This window comes from Solanum tuberosum, unplaced genomic scaffold (genome assembly GCF_000226075.1).
Source record: "Solanum tuberosum cultivar DM 1-3 516 R44 unplaced genomic scaffold, SolTub_3.0 scf00468, whole genome shotgun sequence".
NCBI lineage: Eukaryota > Viridiplantae > Streptophyta > Magnoliopsida > Solanales > Solanaceae > Solanum > Solanum tuberosum.
This window is the reverse complement of record NW_006239401.1, coordinates 337,407-357,688: the sequence shown is the minus strand read 5'-3', so window position 1 is coordinate 357,688 and position 20,282 is coordinate 337,407. Positions and strand designations below refer to the sequence as shown.

At 32.5% G+C, this 20,282-nt stretch overlaps 2 protein-coding genes across 2 annotated transcripts; both read left to right on the top strand.

The window, feature by feature from the left end:
* Positions 1-7,167: 7,167 nt before the first annotated feature.
* Positions 7,168-13,429, top strand: LOC102585460 (probable lipid-A-disaccharide synthase, mitochondrial). Its single transcript, XM_006364111.2, has 9 exons — positions 7,168-7,295; positions 7,385-7,632; positions 8,216-8,315; positions 8,472-8,577; positions 8,678-8,898; positions 9,353-9,431; positions 9,768-10,006; positions 11,703-11,929; positions 12,855-13,429. The coding sequence occupies exons 2-9, from the start codon at positions 7,397-7,399 to the stop codon at positions 13,045-13,047; spliced, it is 1,401 nt and encodes a 466-aa protein (XP_006364173.1). The 5' UTR covers positions 7,168-7,295; positions 7,385-7,396; the 3' UTR covers positions 13,048-13,429.
* A 644-nt stretch (positions 13,430-14,073) lies between these two features.
* Positions 14,074-19,234, top strand: LOC102585133 (uncharacterized). Its single transcript, XM_006364110.2, has 3 exons — positions 14,074-14,531; positions 15,904-17,141; positions 18,788-19,234. Exons 1-3 carry the CDS (start codon positions 14,205-14,207, stop codon positions 18,984-18,986), a joined length of 1,764 nt encoding a protein of 587 aa, XP_006364172.1. The 5' UTR covers positions 14,074-14,204; the 3' UTR covers positions 18,987-19,234.
* Positions 19,235-20,282: the final 1,048 nt, after the last annotated feature.

Below are 20,282 nucleotides of genomic sequence, written 5' to 3'. Positions count from 1 at the left end.
AATACGGATTCTTTTAAGAATTGTTTTTTTATATTAAATGTGATAAGTTGCTAAAAAAAATTCCCATTTATTTTCAATATATAATTTGAGATTATATTTAAATAAATTTAGTTAATTGTTAATTTTTTATTATGTTGCTAGAAATTTTATCATTATACAATATTCTTAACTTTATCTATTAAGAATTACTAAGTGACATGATACTATTTATTGCATTATTTATTTATACATTATCATCCTCTATTTTTTTCAATTCTTTTTCTTCAATGATAATTATACGAACTTTTTTCATTTTGTATTTCATTTGTAACTCAAATAATATCATTACTAAATTGTGACTCTAAATTTATTTTCTTAGATATAATAATTTGAGTTTTACCTTTATAGCTAAAATATCCACATGACAATTTTTCATTTTGTTTTTATTTTAAAATATTGCTTTTTTTTTTTTTTGCCATTATATATAGTATGATATCAGTTACATGATTACTGTGATTTTGAAGTGGTAAAATATCTTTACACTAATAAATAATGATGAACACAAATTCTTTTATCTCCTAATTGTGAGGCAAAACTACACCTCCATTGATGTAAATTTCATTCACAAACATAAACACCTCCATTTTGTACTTAAATTCTTTATAGAACTTATTCAATATAAATAATTTAAGTAAAAAATGTGACAGAAACAAATCAAATTAAATAAAATAAACCAAAAAGTTAATAAGACATTATAATCTAAAAATATCATCATGTACCGAAGATTTCCACTTTGATAAATATTGTTCTTCTTCTTCTTGACTTTCACTTTTTACTTTACACATCTATTCAATTTCTTCGGCTAGTCATAAAATAATCTACCAATTCATCCCAAAAGAAGATGAAGTTAAGAAGAATGAAAATAATTCATCGAATAACTTTACACATTTGAAGAAGAATAATTCCATTAATTTTTTAATTGAATTTAGTTATGTATATATAGAGAGGAAGGAGAGAGAATCTATCTTCTATCTATATATAATACGAGAAGAAAAACCGCCACATGTCAGCGTCACAAATTTTTAGAATTTTAAATAATAAATAATTAAATATTATATAATTATTTAAAAAAAAAAACAAATTTATAAACTTTAAAAAAAATTACAACGGCAGTTACATAAGTCTTCAATGAATTTTAAATACTATATACCTAATTGAGTATATATATATATATATATATATATAAATTTTAAAGAACAATTTAAAAAATAAAACATTTAAGAACAAAAAACGTAAATTAAAAACAGTTTTTAAAATTTGTTTACGTTAACTACATTAATTCTAACAAACTAATTGTATCACATTATTTATTTATAATATCAAATTAAAATCAGTTTTAAATTTATGTAATTGGAGTTATCTTTTCAATTTTTAGATAGTGGATTCCTAAATTATAGGTAACTGATTATGAGTTTTTTTTCTTCCTTTCTAAAACTTCATAATTTAAATTATTTTAATTTTATAAATCAAAATTTAATTAATTTTTTTTTTTACAAACTCACAAATAACGGATGCCACTACAATAGTAAATAAATCAGGTTTTTAAGACGATTAAAATTAAATATCTACAATTATATTAAATAAAATAATAAGTTTCAATTTTAAAAACAAAATAGAAACTAAACATGCAGTTAACTGAAAGCCCTTTTTAATAATACGAAATTTCAAAATACTATTTGCTACCCTAAATCTCCTCTCGTGTTCACACTTTTCCCAATTTCAAAATATTTTTTAAATAAATTAATTTTAAAATTTAAATAATAATAATAATATAACTCGAAGATAAAAACTGAATGATAAGCCTTATCCATTACACATGGTAACTGTATGAATTACTGAATTTTAAGACTTAATCAATTAAGAAAAAAAATTAAGGTTTGAAGAGTGGAACCGTCTGCCACTTAATAATTCAACCTATAAAAACTTCATATTTTCTGATTTCAATGGCACCAAAAAATGAAAGAAAATCAACACATAGGCCTGTATTAGTTTTATGAGAGACGAATTAGAGGCATTAACAACAACATAACAACTGGATAGTCATATCAATTGGGTAATTAAGAAAACGGAGAAGGAGTCACCATTGTTTCCCGAAATACTTTCAAATTCTTGATAGTTCTTATTTTTTTTTTCCATTTTTCATTTTCAATTTGTTCCTAAATGGAAGTAATAATTCTGTTTGATTATCATTTTTGTGTTTTTTATATGACTTTGAATTTTTTTTGGATGAAACGATATTAATTTATTTAAAATGTTGTATATAGTTCATTTTTGCAATTCAAGAAACACAAACATGGGTTGATACATTAAGAAAATTTTGATATGTGGTTTGATTATTAATAAAAATAAATTTAATCAACAGATGGGCGAGAAATTTAGAGCATAACGAATAACTATATTTCCATTTTTTAAAATATATTTTTAAATTTGTGTTTGGCTAATTATTTAAAAAATGTTTTTGATTCATGTGTGACTTATTATTTTAAAAATTGGTTTTGGGATTCAGATTAAGAAAAGAGATAAGTATGAATGCAATTTTAATATTAAGATTATTTTATAGAGAGAAATTATTTTAAATATCTATTATTAAATTTTGAAGTAATGTTTAATCTTTATTAAATTAATATGTACATATTTAAATTTTCAATTAATATTATACCTACATACATACATAAAAAATAAATTAAAGAACTCAAATCTGTAAAAATATGATGCACTTATGCAATATGAGTCTTTTATGTTTTGATTGAATTGAAATCAAATGACAATCGAAGAATTGCAAAAATATGATGATAAATTTCACTAAGGAAATGGATAAAATCTTAAGATGAAATTGACATTAAGGGGGGTCGTTTGGTAGAGTGTATAAAAATAATGCTAAATAGAGTGTATTAGCAATACTTGCATTAGTAATGCTTGTATTAGTTATGCTTGTATTAGTTGTGCATAAATTATTTCTTATGCATTGTTTGGTTTGGTGTATTAAAAATAGCATGTATTGTACAAAAATAATTATTTATAAAAATATCCTCCACACATATGGTGAAAAAGATGTAAAAGTGCTTTTGAGGGGTATTTGTGTCTTTAAAATGCTAATGCATGCATTAAATCCCTTTGCATTACTAATACCTAGAAATCCATGGTATTAGTAATACACTCCCAAATACACAGTAGAGTGTGCATTAGTTATACATAACTTGAAAAAAGGTACCAAACAAGGTACTACTAATACACAAAGCTAATGCAAACATTATTTTTGTCAATACACTCTACCAAAGAATTCACACAAATTGAGTCTTTTATGTCTCGGTTGAATTGAAATCAAAAGTACTTTTTGAAAGAAAAAAAACTTTATTAAGGTGCATATAAGTTATGCCAAAAATCATGGTGTTAAAAAAAACAAATTTTAAAAGTTAATCCAAACAAAGTTAGCAAAAGAGTGAAGATGCATTTCTACTACTCATGCTTTAAGAAGACATTTTTTACATTAGAAAATTTAGCTTTTGGTAATTATTTTATAATTAAAAGAAATTTTTGTGATATGAGTATAATTGAGATTTTATTGAGTGTCCTCAAATATAATTTTTCTTAAATATATTTTTAATAATATTTTGATCAGATTATAGTTATATTTTAATTCTTAATTAATACAATAAAAATATATTTTCTTAAATTTTGAGGACTAATACATATGTAATAAAAAACTTTCTCATTGATTTTGCCCATCTTCTTAATGATTTTTCTTTTGTAATAAGAGTTTAATTTGATAGGATTGTTTTTTCTGATATATCTTTATCCGTTCATTGTGTTATTTGAAATTGATTTGGATATAAATTTATAAAAATATCGTTTATGTGTAAGAATTATATAGTACTAAAATATCATATAATTATATGTTTTTTTAATAAAAAATATCATATAATTATAGTTTTTTTTTTAAAAGTATCATATAATTGATATTTAATTTTCAGAAAATAAAAGATAAAATTTAAATTTTTGAATATCATGCTTATAATCAAGTGTTTAAAACTATTCTATGCTTAACATTATCATAATCATAAAACTTTTCTTAGTTACAATTTATTTTTGTCTAATGTTTAATGTTATTATATTTTTATTTTTCTAACAAGATGATGATATAGATTGTGTGAGAGTATTTATGATTTTGAATAATTTAATAAAGAAATAAATAAAATAATACTAAAATTCATTATTGTCAAATTTAGATAACTCACCTTAAATATTGATTTGTTTTCACAAGTATTCTATTATAACGTATCTATGTATTAGATGTTAACATTCTCTCATATAAACTTTACTATATTATTTTATAATAGTTGACTTTGAAGTTATCAATAAATTACAGCGCAACGCACGGATACGTAAACTAGTAGAGATAATGGATGGAGCGGTTTTAATAACCACTTTAAATTCAAATTCAAAAAATAGTGATTGAAATATTACATGGGTTGTTTATGTAATTTGAAAAAGTGCATTTAAAATCTTTTTTATTTTTTTTAAGTATATCTTCATGTAACAGTTTATTGTTAATTAGTGGATGATTTTACTATTTATTTATTTTAAAAACGGCTGATGGACAACATTTTATATTTTTTTTATTTCTTTATTTTAATTTTATTTATTCTTTTTTATTCATTTAACAGTTTTGTTAATTAGTGGAAAGTTTTGCTACTTACTTATTTAAAATGGCGGATGGACAACATTTTTTATTTTATATATTCTTTTCTACTTTTTATAAAAATATAAAGCAATACCATTTAAATAATGAAAGATAATATTTTTCTAGTTTTTTAAAAATATAAAGCAATACTATTCTTTTAATAAAGATGATTAGTAAAATTTAGATATATAATTAAAGAGGCAATGTTTTTTCCGTTTTACATTAATGTTAATTTACGTATGTCTTTTTTTCCCTTTTTAAAATTGTTGTTCTTTTAATAAAAGATAATTAGAAAAATTTAGAGATATAAAGTTTTTGAGGACAACTGTAGTTTTTTTTTTTTTTAAAAAAAACGTATTTTTAAAAAATATTGAAGTTGTCGTATACTAAAAAAAAATCAAATTTTAATTTATAAATGATTGAAATAAATTTTAACTAATTTATAAATTATATTGAAATAAAAATTAAATATGTTTTTAGAAATTCTAATATTTGTCAGTATTTGTGTAAGTTGATGACATGTGTCTATTATAATTTAAAATTTTATATTTATAGATAGATAATAGTTAAATAATAATTAATTATTAATTATTTAAAATTCTGAAAATTTGTGGGCACTGACATGTGACGGTTTTTCTTCTCCTATTATATATAATAATAAATAAATTATGACTTTTCCAGGAGAAAATCACAAACTTTTAACAGAGAAAGAACTAGGACTGCCCATCATTTTAATTGTTTGTTGAACTTCAGAGAGTGCCAAAGCATGGAGTGGCTAAAATGTATCATTTTAATTTCTTCATTAGTCATCCCTCTGTTTTTATCTTCATCTTCATGATTGATTTCTTGTATCTTGATTGGTTCCTCCTCTGTTTGACTGATTATTACTCGATTTGCTCTTGATTTGTTGATCGGTAGTTTCGATTTGTTGTCCAACAGATTTGAAAATGGCTCATTCGAGATGTGTGCCAAAATCACAATTAGCACAATAATTCAACCAGCAATTAAGAATCGCATTGTCGTTGCATAGTTCTCAAATAAAAATAACATCTGCATCATTATCGAAAGGGGATTCAAATATGAGCTCAAGTTCATGATGATGGTGATGTGAAGAACATCAATTAGGGGCAGAAGGACACATTGCATATGAATATCAAAATCACAATATACATAGCTAAATAAGTATTAGGAGTTGAGTTTTATGAGTTAAATGGGTGGGTAATATTGGATTGGGTATAATAATTAAATTAGAAAAAATATATATATCCATGTAAGCGTGTCACGTGGGCACCACATATGATGATAAGACACTTAACGATTCAAGGGTAAATATATGGCTAAAGTTAGATGACACAGATAAATATAGCAAAAAAGTATAACAAAGACAAATATAACCCTTCTGAAGGGATAAGGGCAAATATGATCCCTTTTTCGTAAAATATTAAAGCAAATCTATTTTGTATTTGATTAAACCGAAAATAGTCAAAAATACCCTTGAACTATGCGAAATAGACCACTTATACCCTCCATTACATTTTGGGATCAAAATTATCTCTGCCGTTATCCCAAAAGACCACAAATACCCTCCAGAGTTAACTATCCAAATTTTTAGTGACATGACAAGCCACGTGGGACTAAATCCTCTACTAAGTGTTACCAAATAAGATTCACTACAAAAGAACAAAACTTTTAGTGGCAATAAAAATCGCCATAAAATTCCAAAATATTGTCACTAAAGGTTATGAGTGATTTTTAGTGACAACTAAGGCTACAACAACCATTCTCTACTATAACATATTTTTTCAACAAAAAAATATGATAATTAATTTTCGATTGCAACCTAATTTTTTAAAATTAATAACATGCACAATCAATATTAAAAACATCCAATATTATTACGAAAATCATCAAAATTACTTCTCGATTCAAATCTCCTACTACATAATGCATCATAGTACATTTTATGCATTTACATATATCATAAAAATAAAACATATAGTGTCTTCAAACTCCTCCTTGATCAATAAGTATGATTTGTGATTTTTTAAAAACAACGAAGAAAAAGACACAAAATTAGAATTTAATGTTAAAAATCAGTTAAAATCTTTAGTGGCGATATTTTGGGCATTTGTGGCGACTTATGTCGCCGCTAAAGGTCTAGTTCTTTTGTAGTGAATCCTAGTTGGCAACACTTAGGTGGAGGGATTAGTCCCACGTGGCTTGCCACATCACTAAAAATTTGGGGTGTTTACTCTTGAGGGTATTTGTGGTCTCTTAGGATAACAACGGAGATATTTTTGAACCTAAAATATAACGAAGGGTATAAGTGATTTATTTCGCATAGTTCAAGGTTAATTTTGACCCTTTTCCGTTGATTAAATAAAGATACATTATTACAATCACAAAATAATTTATTTTAAATAGAATAAAAATTATAATATCAAAATAATTTGATTTTGAACCAAATTGTCATTTGGTCTTTTTGCTAATCTTTTCGAGAAGAAGGGAAAGAAGAGATGGAGAGCTGGTGAATCTGTTCAGTCTCTGCCATTTTCCAGGCAAAAAGAAGAATCAAGTTCAGGAAATTTCCATTTCATTTACTGCTTTAGTACTTTTCAAATTAAGGGTTTTTCTAAGATTGTGTGTATATTATTTTGATGATAGGTTTGCAAAGATATGGGTTTTAGAAGAATTTGGAATGTGAATTGGGGGGTAAACATGAAGTTGATGCGGAAAATGAGACGAACATTCTCAGTTTCAAGTCAATCTGCAGTTGATTTTGCTTCAAAAGATGGTGAACTTAGGGTCTTCATTGTTGCTGGGGAGGTTTCTGGTGATACAATTGGGTCCCGTGTAATGGGTTCTCTAATAAAGCTTTCTCCTTTGCCTGTTCGTTTTGCTGGTGTTGGAGGGTAACGTTTAACTTTCTTTTAGTTCTCTGTTTATCATATTTTCTGTCTTTTTTGGTTTGCCAAGAACAGATCTTTTTCCGCAACTTTGTATGCCCTTCCTCTGTTTTAATTTGTTTATCTCATTTTGACTTAGACAAAAAGTTTAAGAAATTAAAGAAACTTTTGAATTTTGTACTAGAATGTCTTTTAATCTCGTAGTCTTAAATATGTCATGTGAAAAGTTAGAATTCAGGAGTTGCCAGAAAAGTAAAGATGCATTTTTTTGAAATGGACTAAAAAGGGAAATAATACAAACAAATTGAAAGGGAGGAGTACTATAGTGTTCACATAGTCTATAGGAAATTTGAGGTACACTCTTAGTCTCTTAAGATTCTAAACTACTATAGTGTTCACATAATCGATAACTATGGCTTGAGATGTTTTCATTCTTTCTCGCACTCTTATTGACGATTAATATCAGTTTGTTAAAGTTAAAATTGAAACTTGAAAGTATCTTATGCGTTTCACTAATCAATAATGCTTCATGCATAAGTCAAGTTGTCAACTCCTTAATTATCATTGTTATTTCTGTGTATATTTCCAGGAAGATGATGTCTAAGCAAGGGTTGAATCCTTTGTTCCCGATGGAGGATATTGCAGTAATGGGCATTTGGGAGTTGCTGCCGTATCTTAATCAATTTAGAGTACGGATACTTATGAATATCTGCATAAAGAAAATCAAGTTGTAGTTTTTCCAAGTGATTTACTTGAAGTGACATTTTGAAGGAAAAGATTTATGCTGTCTGAATGGTTTGATATATGCATGAAATAAGGAGCTTATTTGGATTTTAAAATGTCAGGTTAGGCTCAAGCAAACGATAGAAGCTGCTCTTTCTTTTAAGCCTCATGTCGTACTCACTGTAGACGCTAAAGGATTTTCCTTCCGTTTCCTAAAGCATCTGAGGGGTAATGCTCTGTAGCTTTTGTGAGTTCGAAAGAGATTTTCAAGTTTACCTTTGTACTGGGAAAAGTAAGGTATTAGGAATATAGGAAATACATTTTGCAGCTGCTTGTGTTCAACATGGGATGGTTAGCCCGCTGCACTTCCATTATGTATCACCATCATTTTGGGCCTGGAAAGGCGGTGAAGCAAGACTTAAAGGACTTCTTCACTTTGTGGATCATGTATTATGCATTCTTCCATTTGAGGCAGAAGTCTGTAGATCAAATGGCGTAGCAGCAACCTTTGTTGGTCATCCCACCCTTGAAGATATTCCGGAATGCCAGGTAAATCAGTATTTTGATATGTGTCCTATTTAACGTTTGGTACATGACAAGCAGTAATAACGACTAATGACGTAGTAGTGCATCCTTCACCACTCAAATTATGCCTTCTAAGTTCTAGTACTATAATCCGGCTTTTTAGCTTTTGGGCATGCAGATATTTTTTCTTTTCAAGAAACAATCTACTGAGAATTCAGGTATGATTTTGCTGGTACAATAGAGAAACTCCTATCAAGAAACAATTCACTTAGAAATTTTGTATGATTGTTCTGATAGATTGATTCCATCATAATGTCTTCAGGTCAGAGTATGGTATTTTAACTTTTGAAATTGCATTTTTCTGTTGTCAATTAACAACTTCTAATTTATTCCACCACGAAACAGTGAATTATAATCTAATGTAGTTGATTGACGGAAGGATCATTTAATATTAATGTAGTTTTATATTGAATTTTAGGGGAAGGATGCCACTGAAAGAAGATACAGAATTGAAGGAAATGCTGAAGCATTTCTAACTGGTTATGGAATGTCATCGGGTATGTTAAATTGTATGATACTGTTTCTAGAAAGCTTCTGCTGTAACTTTATTTCGTGATGAAAGTACAAAGGTGTTTAATGTGGGAAAAACTTTTGATTTTTATGAACAAAATATATTTATGTGTTTTTGCTGTAATTTGACATTTATCTAATAATGCAAGATTTTCTCCCCGTGTTCACTCCTCATATGTTAAAATCTCTATCCTTCCAGTGTCTTACCCAAAAAAATGGATATCGATTTCCTTCTCATTGGTTGGTTGTGTCATGTGTGCTAATCCCTCAGTTTTGATTATCTTCGTCAGCTTTGTAATTATGTTTTCTTGTTTAATTTGAAGGATCCCCAGTTATTTCCTTGCTTCCTGGAAGTAGATTACAGGAGGTTACTCGAATGTTCCCTATATTCTCTAAAACTTTGGAGCAATTAAAAGGTTCTTTTCCGAACTTGGTAGCAGCAGTTCATGTGGCACCTAATCAACATGTGGAAGACTACATCAGTAAAGCTGTTCGTAAGTGGCCATCATCTGTTGTATTGGTTTCTGGAGGATCACACCAGATGAAATACGATTCATTTAGTGTAAGCACTTGAGCTTGTACCTATACAGTTTTTAGTTAAGTAGCTAGAACTATGTTGCTCGGACTCTTCAAAAATGCCAACGGGTGCGTGGCGGATTCGCCAAAAGTAGTGCATTTTTGAAGAATCCGAGACGGGTGCGGCATCAAAAGTGAAGAGTCCGCGCAACTAAGGCTAGAACTAGAGTTATGCATTCTATTCTGGCTTTGTACTTTTGGGGCTCAGCAAAAGTTTGAATGTTCACTATTCTAGAATAGCTCAACTGTTTTGAGACATACTGTGACCAAAATGACTCAATTTTCAAATATGGTGTAACTGGAAAAAGGGGCAAGTCTCTTGGCGGTATTCATAAGGTACAAACCTCAATTACGTACACCTTGTAATGGAATGCTAGCATCTTTTCATTCTTCTTTGCATTGAATTGTTCTTCGCAATGCTGAGAGGCTGATAGTCACTGTGAGTTGGGAAGAGTCAGCCACTTGATGGGGGAATCTAGTATCCAAGGATGATGACCAAGTCTTTGCTACTAAAGGCTGGTCAATTGGAAACCATGTTGTCAGTTCTAGTTTTGTCCTTGATGATAGGTAGCATATATCAAGCTCTTGGCAGATTGAAGCTTAATAAAAATCCAGAACAAGATCAAGTGAAAAAGACTTGACACTTGGCTTATGAGCTTTTTTCAATTGGTAGAATCTTTCACAAAAAATATTCTTGTCTTTCTTAAGTTGTTTCATTGCTTTTAGTAATCCAAAGAGTTCTAATGTGGATTAGATTCTTAACTGGTGTAGGATATTTCAATAGTCAGTGGTTACACCAAGACTGGTTTTAGATAATCTTTGTTTAACCAACAAGACTTTTCCTAAATATAGTTGTTAGTATTTGGATAGTGCGTGAATTATTTACTTGACACTTTGTCGCCACCAATACTTTTCTCTTTTCATATACCAAACACTGAAACTTCAGTTCATTGTTTGTAATTATTTAGGAGGACATACAAAGCCTAAGGACATCTTTCTGCTGTTAAATCATCTTATGAGTAAAGAAGTGACATTTTCTGTGTATGACTAAATCAACGATGGAGATAATACGTGGATCCATTCATATGACTGTCCTTTTCCCTTTACTTTTATGGTTCATGAGTGTTCCTTTTTATGTGAAACAATTTCTCCATTAGTCCGTTCCAAAAAGATTTGTCACATTTCTATACTAGAAAACAATCTAACTTGAATTTTTTTCATTTTGTCATTAACGAAGAACTTTTATAGCCACACAAATGTATGACATATTTGAGGCCACAAGATTCAAAAGTATTTTTCCTAAACTCTGTGCTGAGTCAAAGTATGTCACATAATTTGAAGCGGGGGAGTAGTTCATCTGTATGAATAAAGATAATGTTAAAAAGTTATATAGGTTAACTACTTTAATTGTGGGTATAGATTGTGGAGTCCATTTTATGATTGCTCACTTTCTGGCATTGGCATCCGTACTTCTATAACTTCTCCTTTGAGTTGAGGGTCTATCGAAACAACCTACCTACCACACAAAGGTAGGGGTAAGGCTGGCATACATCCTACCCACCCCAGACCCCACTTGTGGGATTACACCGAGTATGTTGTTGTTGAATATCTAAATTGTTAATTTGTTACTCAATGTTTCAAGGTGGAGTTGGTAACTTGAACTGCATTTCTGCATAATGCAGGCTAGCAGTGTAGCATTATGTACTTCAGGTACAGTTGCAATGGAGATGCAGCTTGCACGACTGCCATGTGTTGTTGCATATCGAGCCCATCTCCTGACAGAATGGTTCATACGTTACAAAGCTATTATACCATACATCTCTCTTCCTAATATTCTATTGAATTCAGCCGTAATTCCTGAAGCTCTATTCCAGGAATGCACACCTTCGAAATTGGCATCATTGCTCAAGTAAGCTTCCTCTAAATGACCACTATCCCTTTTGGTTTCTCACTCTATCTGGAGCAATTTAGGTAAACTTTGGTGATGTATAAAATGATTGTCTTGGACAATATCTTCCAATGAAATGCATAAGCTGCTTGCACTTTTTTTTGGGTACTATTACAACAACCACATATCCAGTATTATCCCATAAGTGGATTCTGAGTAGGGTGGTGTGTACGAGACCTAACCCCTATCTTGTGAAGGTAGAGAGACTGCTTCCGTTATTACCCTTGGCTCAAGTTAAGCATTTCAAAGCATGTGTGAAAAGGAAATACTGTAGTGAAGAAGCCACGTTGGAAATAATGGAGAAAAGAACAGTATCAACATCAAAATAATACGATAACCGAAGCAAAGGAAACAACAGTTGTCAGTTAACAATAAAATCGAAGAAAAAGATAATAAGAGAGTAACAATAATAATACTAATATGGAAAAGAAGGAGCAGATTTAAGAGAGAGTATTGAAGGAAAAGTTATACCTATACACAGACTGAAGTATAAGTTAAAGTCATTGTATTTTTAGGAGTTCTGGTGTAATCTTTTGTATGTATATGACATGGAGTCCATGCTAGGCTTTCTCAGCTCCTTGCATTTATAAGGAACTGAGCTTTTGTACTGCACACCTGCACCTTCTTGGTGCATGTTTTCATCAAAAGAATATATACTAAAGAAATGGATGAGCTGACCATGAGGCAGGAGATTATACTTTCTTCCACATTGCAGTTTGTTATTTTTCGTTGTTAGAAAATGCAGATGAAACCAATCAAAGATGGAACAAAAGGTTTTTAAAGATGAAAATTAGAGAGCTACAATTGTGTGCCTATGTGTGTGAAAGTACATGCTATAAATCTTTAAAATGACTTAAAGTATCACTCGGGAATCTTGAAATTGCAGGGATTTAATACTTGATGACAACCTTCGAGAAAAACAAATTATTGCTGCGGAAAAGGTTATTAAGCTGCTAAGGCCTCCAGAGATTAGCTTTGGTTGCTCAACCCGGGTGGAGATGAGTGTTCCGTTTTCTGATTGTACACCAAGTATGGTTGCAGCATATGCAGTGTTGTATTATCAGAGGAAGCTGGAATAAGATTTTTGTTCTAATTCAAGTGGTTGTCATAAGCAAAATGGAGATAAGATGCAGGCGGAAATGTAAGATAATATGTTTGGAGGTTAGCAACTGAAAGGTAGTTGAATCATTTCAGTGGTTGGCTAATTGTCAAGTAATCTTTTGGTTTTTCTACGAATTGATTGTCCGTTTTGACATTTTAGCTTAAAAAAGTGGCCCTTTTGCCTTCGGATTCAACAATATGTTATGATGCTCCCAAGTGACTTTTTGTATTTAATAAAGTAACAGCTATGGGAAGATTGTATACTAGAGATAGGTTTGTCAAATGAGGAATTACAAAAAAGACTGCACTGTCCTTTATGCTTTGAAGCCTCCTGAATCCATAGGACACTTGTTCTTCCTTCGTCTTTTCTGCTTTGTAATTCTCAGTATGGTGATAAAATGCTTGTGGGGAGTGATAAGTATTCCTTCATCTTTAACCAGAGTTTTCGGGTTTGAGTCCCTTTGAGTACAGAGTCCCTTTTGTTGAGGGAGCGCCCGGACACTGGGTGGAAAAAAAAGGATAGTTTGTTTGTGAGGCTGAAGATGTGATGTAATTTCACACACAAAAAAGCTGCTAACGAGAATGAAGGCAGATATCCAAAATGGAAACGGAAAGAATAATGTGCCAAGCACAAGAATAAAAGAGTTAAAATGGTTCAAAACATATATAAAATACTATTATTTTTCGCCAGTGTCTTATCTTAACTATATATTATTTCATTTGTCCATTTAAATTAGAGTAAATTATCACTTTCTTTATATTAAAATTAAATACACCTCAATGCTGATGCTTATTCGGGTGTGAACAATATTTCGCTAACTCAATAGTTCAGATAAATAAAAAGAACATGTATACTCGCAAAAAATTGATAATTTGGTGAGGAGATATTTTTTCAAATTTATTATGTGTAAAATGAAGATGTCGTAACAAACACAAAATTTAAGAACAATTTATATATGATATAAAAAATAAATTCTTCCACGGTTCAGAATTTAGATGGTATTGAAAATGTTTTCAACAATTAACTCGAAAGAAAATAAAAAAAAAGAGTATCTGGGAACGGACAGTAGATTTAAGTGAAGAAAAGAAAAATAATCCCTGACTAAACACAAAACTCTGTTCAATTTGCTCGACAATGGCGTTCGAGCTCCCAAGTGATCTGATCCAACAAGCCAAGATCTTGACCCGAACCGAAGCGGGTCTACCCGACTACCTCCCTGATGACTCATCACTTCCGGCTATGCCTTCTCTTTCCGCCACCGTCGCCGCCTTCGATCCTTCTCCACCCTATCTCCGCTGTAAACACTGCCAAGGTAGGCTTCTCAGAGGGCTCCAGTCCTTGATTTGCATATATTGTGGCCACAAATTGCACCAAAACCCTGACGTTGCTCCTGACCCTATTTCATTTAAGTCCACTGTGGGCTATCAATGGTTTCTACGAGCTCTTCGCCTTGATGGATCGGTATGTTGGGTCTCTCTACCTGAAACACACTCAGTTTGCTTATTTCTCTATGAGATAGTGTTGGTTGCTTCCTGTTATGGAGTATTGATAATGCAAGATTAGATCTTTTCTATTATGTTTTGCAGATTAGGATTTGAATTTTATTTTGAAAATATATTGTATTTATACTGTATTCAACCTATTGTGAGTTTTTTTTATAATTGAACAAAAGCGAGTCTGAATGGGTATACTTAGTCGTGGAGCATTCCGAGTCTTTGTTTTAGGGATCGTTCCTGGGCATCTCCTTACTTTATAGCAGTTATTGCTCCGGTTCCAGAAGGTATAGCTCTCGCCTCAGCTTTTTCTTTGAAATCAGAGATTATTCCAATTCCTACTGAGACAGGCAAGTGGAGGGAGAACTAGACATATCTTGCTAGGCAAAGACAGGGGATTCACGAGATAGATCACTATTGCAGAAGGAGTTATGTGACCTGCGATTAGTGAGAGCTGCTGTTCTTCAAATCTACTAACTTAGTATCCTTGGTGGATGGTATGGGGTGTCCCTTCTGCTTATTGCTTTATATGGGTAATTTTTTTATACCACCAGCTTGCGAGCACCTCCACTGATTCCATTGGATACCTGCCACCTGCCACCACCAACAGTTACCAATGGATACCTGCCACCTCCCACCACCAACAGTTACCATGTAACTCTGTCTACCAAGGCTAGGACAATGAGAAGAAATCACCTCGTGTTTTGTCTATGCTAGGATTTGAACCTCAGACCTTATGGTGCTCAACCCACTTTATTGATCACTAGGACACACCCCTGGGTTTTATATGGGTATGGGTATTCTTACCAGTTACGGGAGAATGATAATGCAAGATGAGATTTTAAAAAAAAAAAATCTTTTTAGAAACTGGTATATTTACACTAAATTCTAATCCATGGCGAGGAATTAGTAAGTGCAGTGGTGCTCCGAATCCACCTTCCTAGATTATATTGGGTTTCTCTTCCTCTATCTCAAATCACGATTTTGCTCATTGCTCTATCTTGATGTCTTGCTTGCTTCCATTATAAAGGCCGGATAATCCAAGACTGGGCTTCTTTGTGTTTTTTGGTCATTACTATGATTTATGCTTCAGTCCTATGGCTCGATATATCTTTCTGTAGCTATATAGGTGCAGATACGGGTCGAGCTATATATAAAAAAGACTTAGTGGATTGAATAGTACTCGAATCCACTAACCATTGAGTGTATATCAGTCTCTGTTACTCTCTAAATCTTCCTTCAATATTTTTTTTCTTAAGCCTCCTAGTATTTCTGATAGAATTTTGTTAACTTGTTGAACTAGGAGTATGTGTTAAGAACTTGTCCCATTTGGTTTCCAGGAGAAGGTTGGAGCAGCTACTGAAAAGAATCAGGTAAACAAGGGGCCGAGTTCACCTCATGATGAAGTTCTTTTATCTGATTTCCTTGATCTGAAAATAAGATGGCCAACTGAGCTGGAGACAGACAACACTCTCATGACCAAGAAGCTAGAGCTAAGCAAAAGCTCTTACGATCCGACTGGATTTGACCTGGATAACTTTCTTTCTTTTCCAAAGAGGGAGAACATATCCATTGCGCACAAAGAACAGACAGCCATAAGCGATAATATTGGGTCTGCAGCAAATAAAACAGTTGGAAGCCACGAGAATCTTAGTTTGTTTGAGAATCTCAGATCCGCTGAACCAGCTGTGACCTCGTCTACTGTCCAAACAAGTGATGACTTTTCTGGATGGCAAGCAGATTTTCAAGCTGCTGGTTCAGGAGAGCAGAATGTGTCCAACGAATCTAGCTCTCCTATAAGTTCTGCAGTGGGTTCTGGAGGTCAGCATGCCTTTGCAGCGTTTGACACCTATACGAGTTCCACAGTTAGTTCTGGAAACCAGCATGAAGGTTCCAAATCAACTGATGCTTTTGTTGGCTCAGATATTGATCTTTCTGCTCAGTTAGACACAGTTTTTGGAACCACAGAAGGCCCAACAGAAGGGAAACTGAAGGATGTTGTAGCAGTTTCTCCTGCAGCTAATGACTGGCCAGCAGTTGACCTATGGGATAGTGCAAATCTGGAAGCATCACAGAAAGCTGGGGAAATTCTTCCAATTTCCAGACCCAAGGATGCTGAATTACAAAATAATTCAAACGATCCCTCAACTAGCATTGATTGGTATCAAGATGACACATGGCAGACTCATAATGCACCTGTGCCTAAACACGATACAACAAATGGAGATCATGACTCTTTTGATGAGTGGAATACTCTTACCTCCTCTGCACCCACCAAAGATCCATTTGAGAATGTACCTGCACCTAAACTTGATACAACAAATGGAGATCATGATTCTTTTGACGAGTGGAATACTTTTGCCACCTCTGCACCCAGTAAAGATCCATTTGAGAATATGCTGGTGCAAAGCAACAATGACAATAACAATAACGCAGAACTAACAAATTTTAGTTCAAATCTTGAAGATATGGATTTTGGCAGTTTTTCGCAGTCAAATCCTTTTTCAGGTGCACCTGGCAAAAAAGGTGTTTCTGCGGAAGGAAATGGAGATATTTTGGAAGTTCCTACCATATTCAGGTGTGCGCATGTTTTTATTATTTCATTATATGGCCTCAATATTGACTGATTTTTCTTTGTGGAGATTCTGAAGAACATAGGCATCAACTATGGCTCTTATACTGTGGTTGGGGTGAAAAGAGAAGGAGCTGGAGGATTGCAAGGAAATGTGAGATTAGGTTGAGTTCCCTTGTTTAGAGTCAAGGAGGTGAAGTAAATTTAAAGGGGTCTGAATATCCCTCCACATAAGCTTTTCCCATTTGGAAAGGAAGTAGAAATATTTTGGATTTACTTCCTTCTATACAAAATGATTGGAAGTAAATTATCAGAATCTTACCTCGGGGAAAGAATTAAGTTAATTTCTCTCTTTCACCCTTGCTCTCCCATTCCTGGAACCAAAAATAGAATTAAAGTAGAAATAAAGGAATTAGATCTGAATTCTGAACATACTAAAATCACAGAATACGAGTGTAAGAAAAAGCAATAGAAAAGAAAGAATCTGGAAGACCACAGGCTTCAACCATGGCTCTGAAAGTAAAATATAACGAATTAAGTCAGAAATATTGTAAGAATCACAGAATTTAACTATGGAAGGAGCAATGTAAGAAAATAATGTAGGAAAAAGATACTGCAGTATCCACTGAAAGTTCCTTGGAGTAGCTAAGCATATACTAAGCTTAAGATAGCTTAGAAGTTTTATGGTTCAACTTTAGTGCAAATTTGAGTCTGAAGAAGTAGGAACTGGATGTTGAGTGGTAACTGTCTACATCCTTGAGGTGCAAGGTCTGATTCTCACTAGACTCCTCTTCCCCTTTGACCTACCCAGTGCCCCCCTCACCTGAAAACAAGAGTTTCAAAGCATGGGAAAAAAGATACAGACATGTTTACGAAAGAGTTTTTAAATTTTGTAATGGCTTAGAGATTGAAAGGGAAGAGCCTGGAGAAGTAAGATTACATGGGCTCTTTTGGAGCAGGGGAAGGAAATTATTGTCTTCTCAGGCTGAGGATGATGTGTTTCCTTGTCCCAGAAAAGTAAACTCACAACAATAGCAACGATGGTTCAAATCCAACCACCCCCTGCTCGTTCCCCAACAACATACCCAGTATAGTTCTGCAAGTGGGGTTGGGGAGGGTGGGTGGGCTGTATGCAGACCTTGCCCTACCTTTGTGTGTGCTTGTGGGGGAGTGGGGGGTAGAGAGTCTGTTTTCTATAGACCCCTCCCCCCCCAAAAAAAAAAAAGTTAGGCATTTCTAGCTTGTCAAAAGGTAAAAAAGGCCTGTTAGAATAGATTTGATCTCTGTCCAGGACAGTTGGTTTTTGTTAGTTTGCTGGTTAAGTCTGTCTGTTCTTGAGATAGTGTAACCTTGGGATGTGGCTAGAGTATCCAAGGTGAAATTTGAGATTATTGTTCTTCAGGGGAGTATAACTTAGGGACGCTGGGAAGTACACTACCTGAGACAAAGCAGTAGAAGAAAGAGATCCAGAAATAGATGGAAAAGGTTTTTTTTAACAAGTTGGCAAAATAATGATACATCTGACCTTTGAGAGTTTTACCTTGTTAAACCATGATTGAATTCTTGTTTTCCTTGTTACTACTATTTAACTGTTAACTTCCTACACTCGAGTTCAATCAACAATTTCTTATATTTCATTTGACATCTTTTAGTGCCGTTGATACCCCAAGCAAGGTTGGTGACGATGCTGGACATGCTTCAGAGAATACAGCCATTCATGCTGAATCAAATCCATCGAAGAATGATGTGAATATAGAAAGTATAATGTTACAGATGCATGATCTTTCTTTTATGCTCGAGACCAATCTATCCGTTCCCTCAAAATCCAACATTTCTTCTCCCAAGGATTGATACATCGCTTTGCTCATGTGGTTTGACTTCAAGATTCATGTAATCAAGTTGTACCTGTTCATGTATTTTATTATAAGATAATATGATTGTTTTTGTTGCTCATTATCTTAAATTTCTTGAATGGGTGCAAAGGAGTGACACGTTTATCTCCGGATATTTTGTTGTAACTGAAGAAGTAGAAGAGCTTGTTTTTTTTTATAATTTTTTTGTTTTTGTTTTCTTTGGAGAGGTAGACATGAACTTCCACACATCCCTTGAGTATGCTTTCTGGTTTGATATGGTATTCTCAAATACGTCTAGGAAAGATATATAAAAAGCAGATTATGTTCTAACAAAAAAAATATTTTGAACGTCTTTGTAAAGATTGGATTCTGTTTCTTGTAGAGATTTCATTATTGATGCACGATTGGAAACTCATGTATAAAGTGAAAATTCAGAAACGATTGAGAATTCATCGCGACTTAATATATTATACTTACTGACTAAATTGTGAATACTTTGACATGTTGATAAATTACATGGGTGAATATAAGGAAGAGAAGAAGTAGGGAAGATGGATTATCAGTAAAATCAAGCAAAACACAAGGTTTTGGCCGTTGGGTTTACTCTAAAAACCGACTTCTTTTTTACCAACCAAACATGAGAAAATCTATTGTACTGGACACATTTAGTGTTCATTTTTAGAAAAAAGAACCCCAAAGATCAATTTTCCAAAACTAAATCATATGCTCATTTGTTTTCCAGAAAAAGAAGAAACAAAGCCAAAACCCCATAGCTTTCTATGGTGGTTTCTTGTGCTCCTTTGGAGCACACTACATATAAGCTTTATTAACATTCCAAACTTAACAGTACGAGATTTTTCTAATTTTGTCTTTTGTAGTACATATGCACAGGCGAACACAGGAAACTATGAACATTTGTCAGATATAATAACAGTACGAGTATTCTCAAGACCTGTACTATCGAGAAGAAGCGTTCAGGCGTAGCACAACAATAGCTCATTCCCCTCTCTTGCATCAAAATTTTCATAACTATGAGAGTTGCAACCTGTGGAGGTACAACATTCATTTCATATGAGATCCAAGAAACAGAATATCATCATAAACCGGCGAAGTAATTCAGAAACACTATTAATAAAACAGAATGGACTAACCTTCCGTGACATTTCGTCACATACATCCATGCACTTCAGGCACAAAGGAACCACTTCCGATTCCAAGAAGAAATGAAGGGCATGTGATCCATATGGATCATCAAACTGCACCTGCACCAGCAAGCAAAATATCAGAATCATGA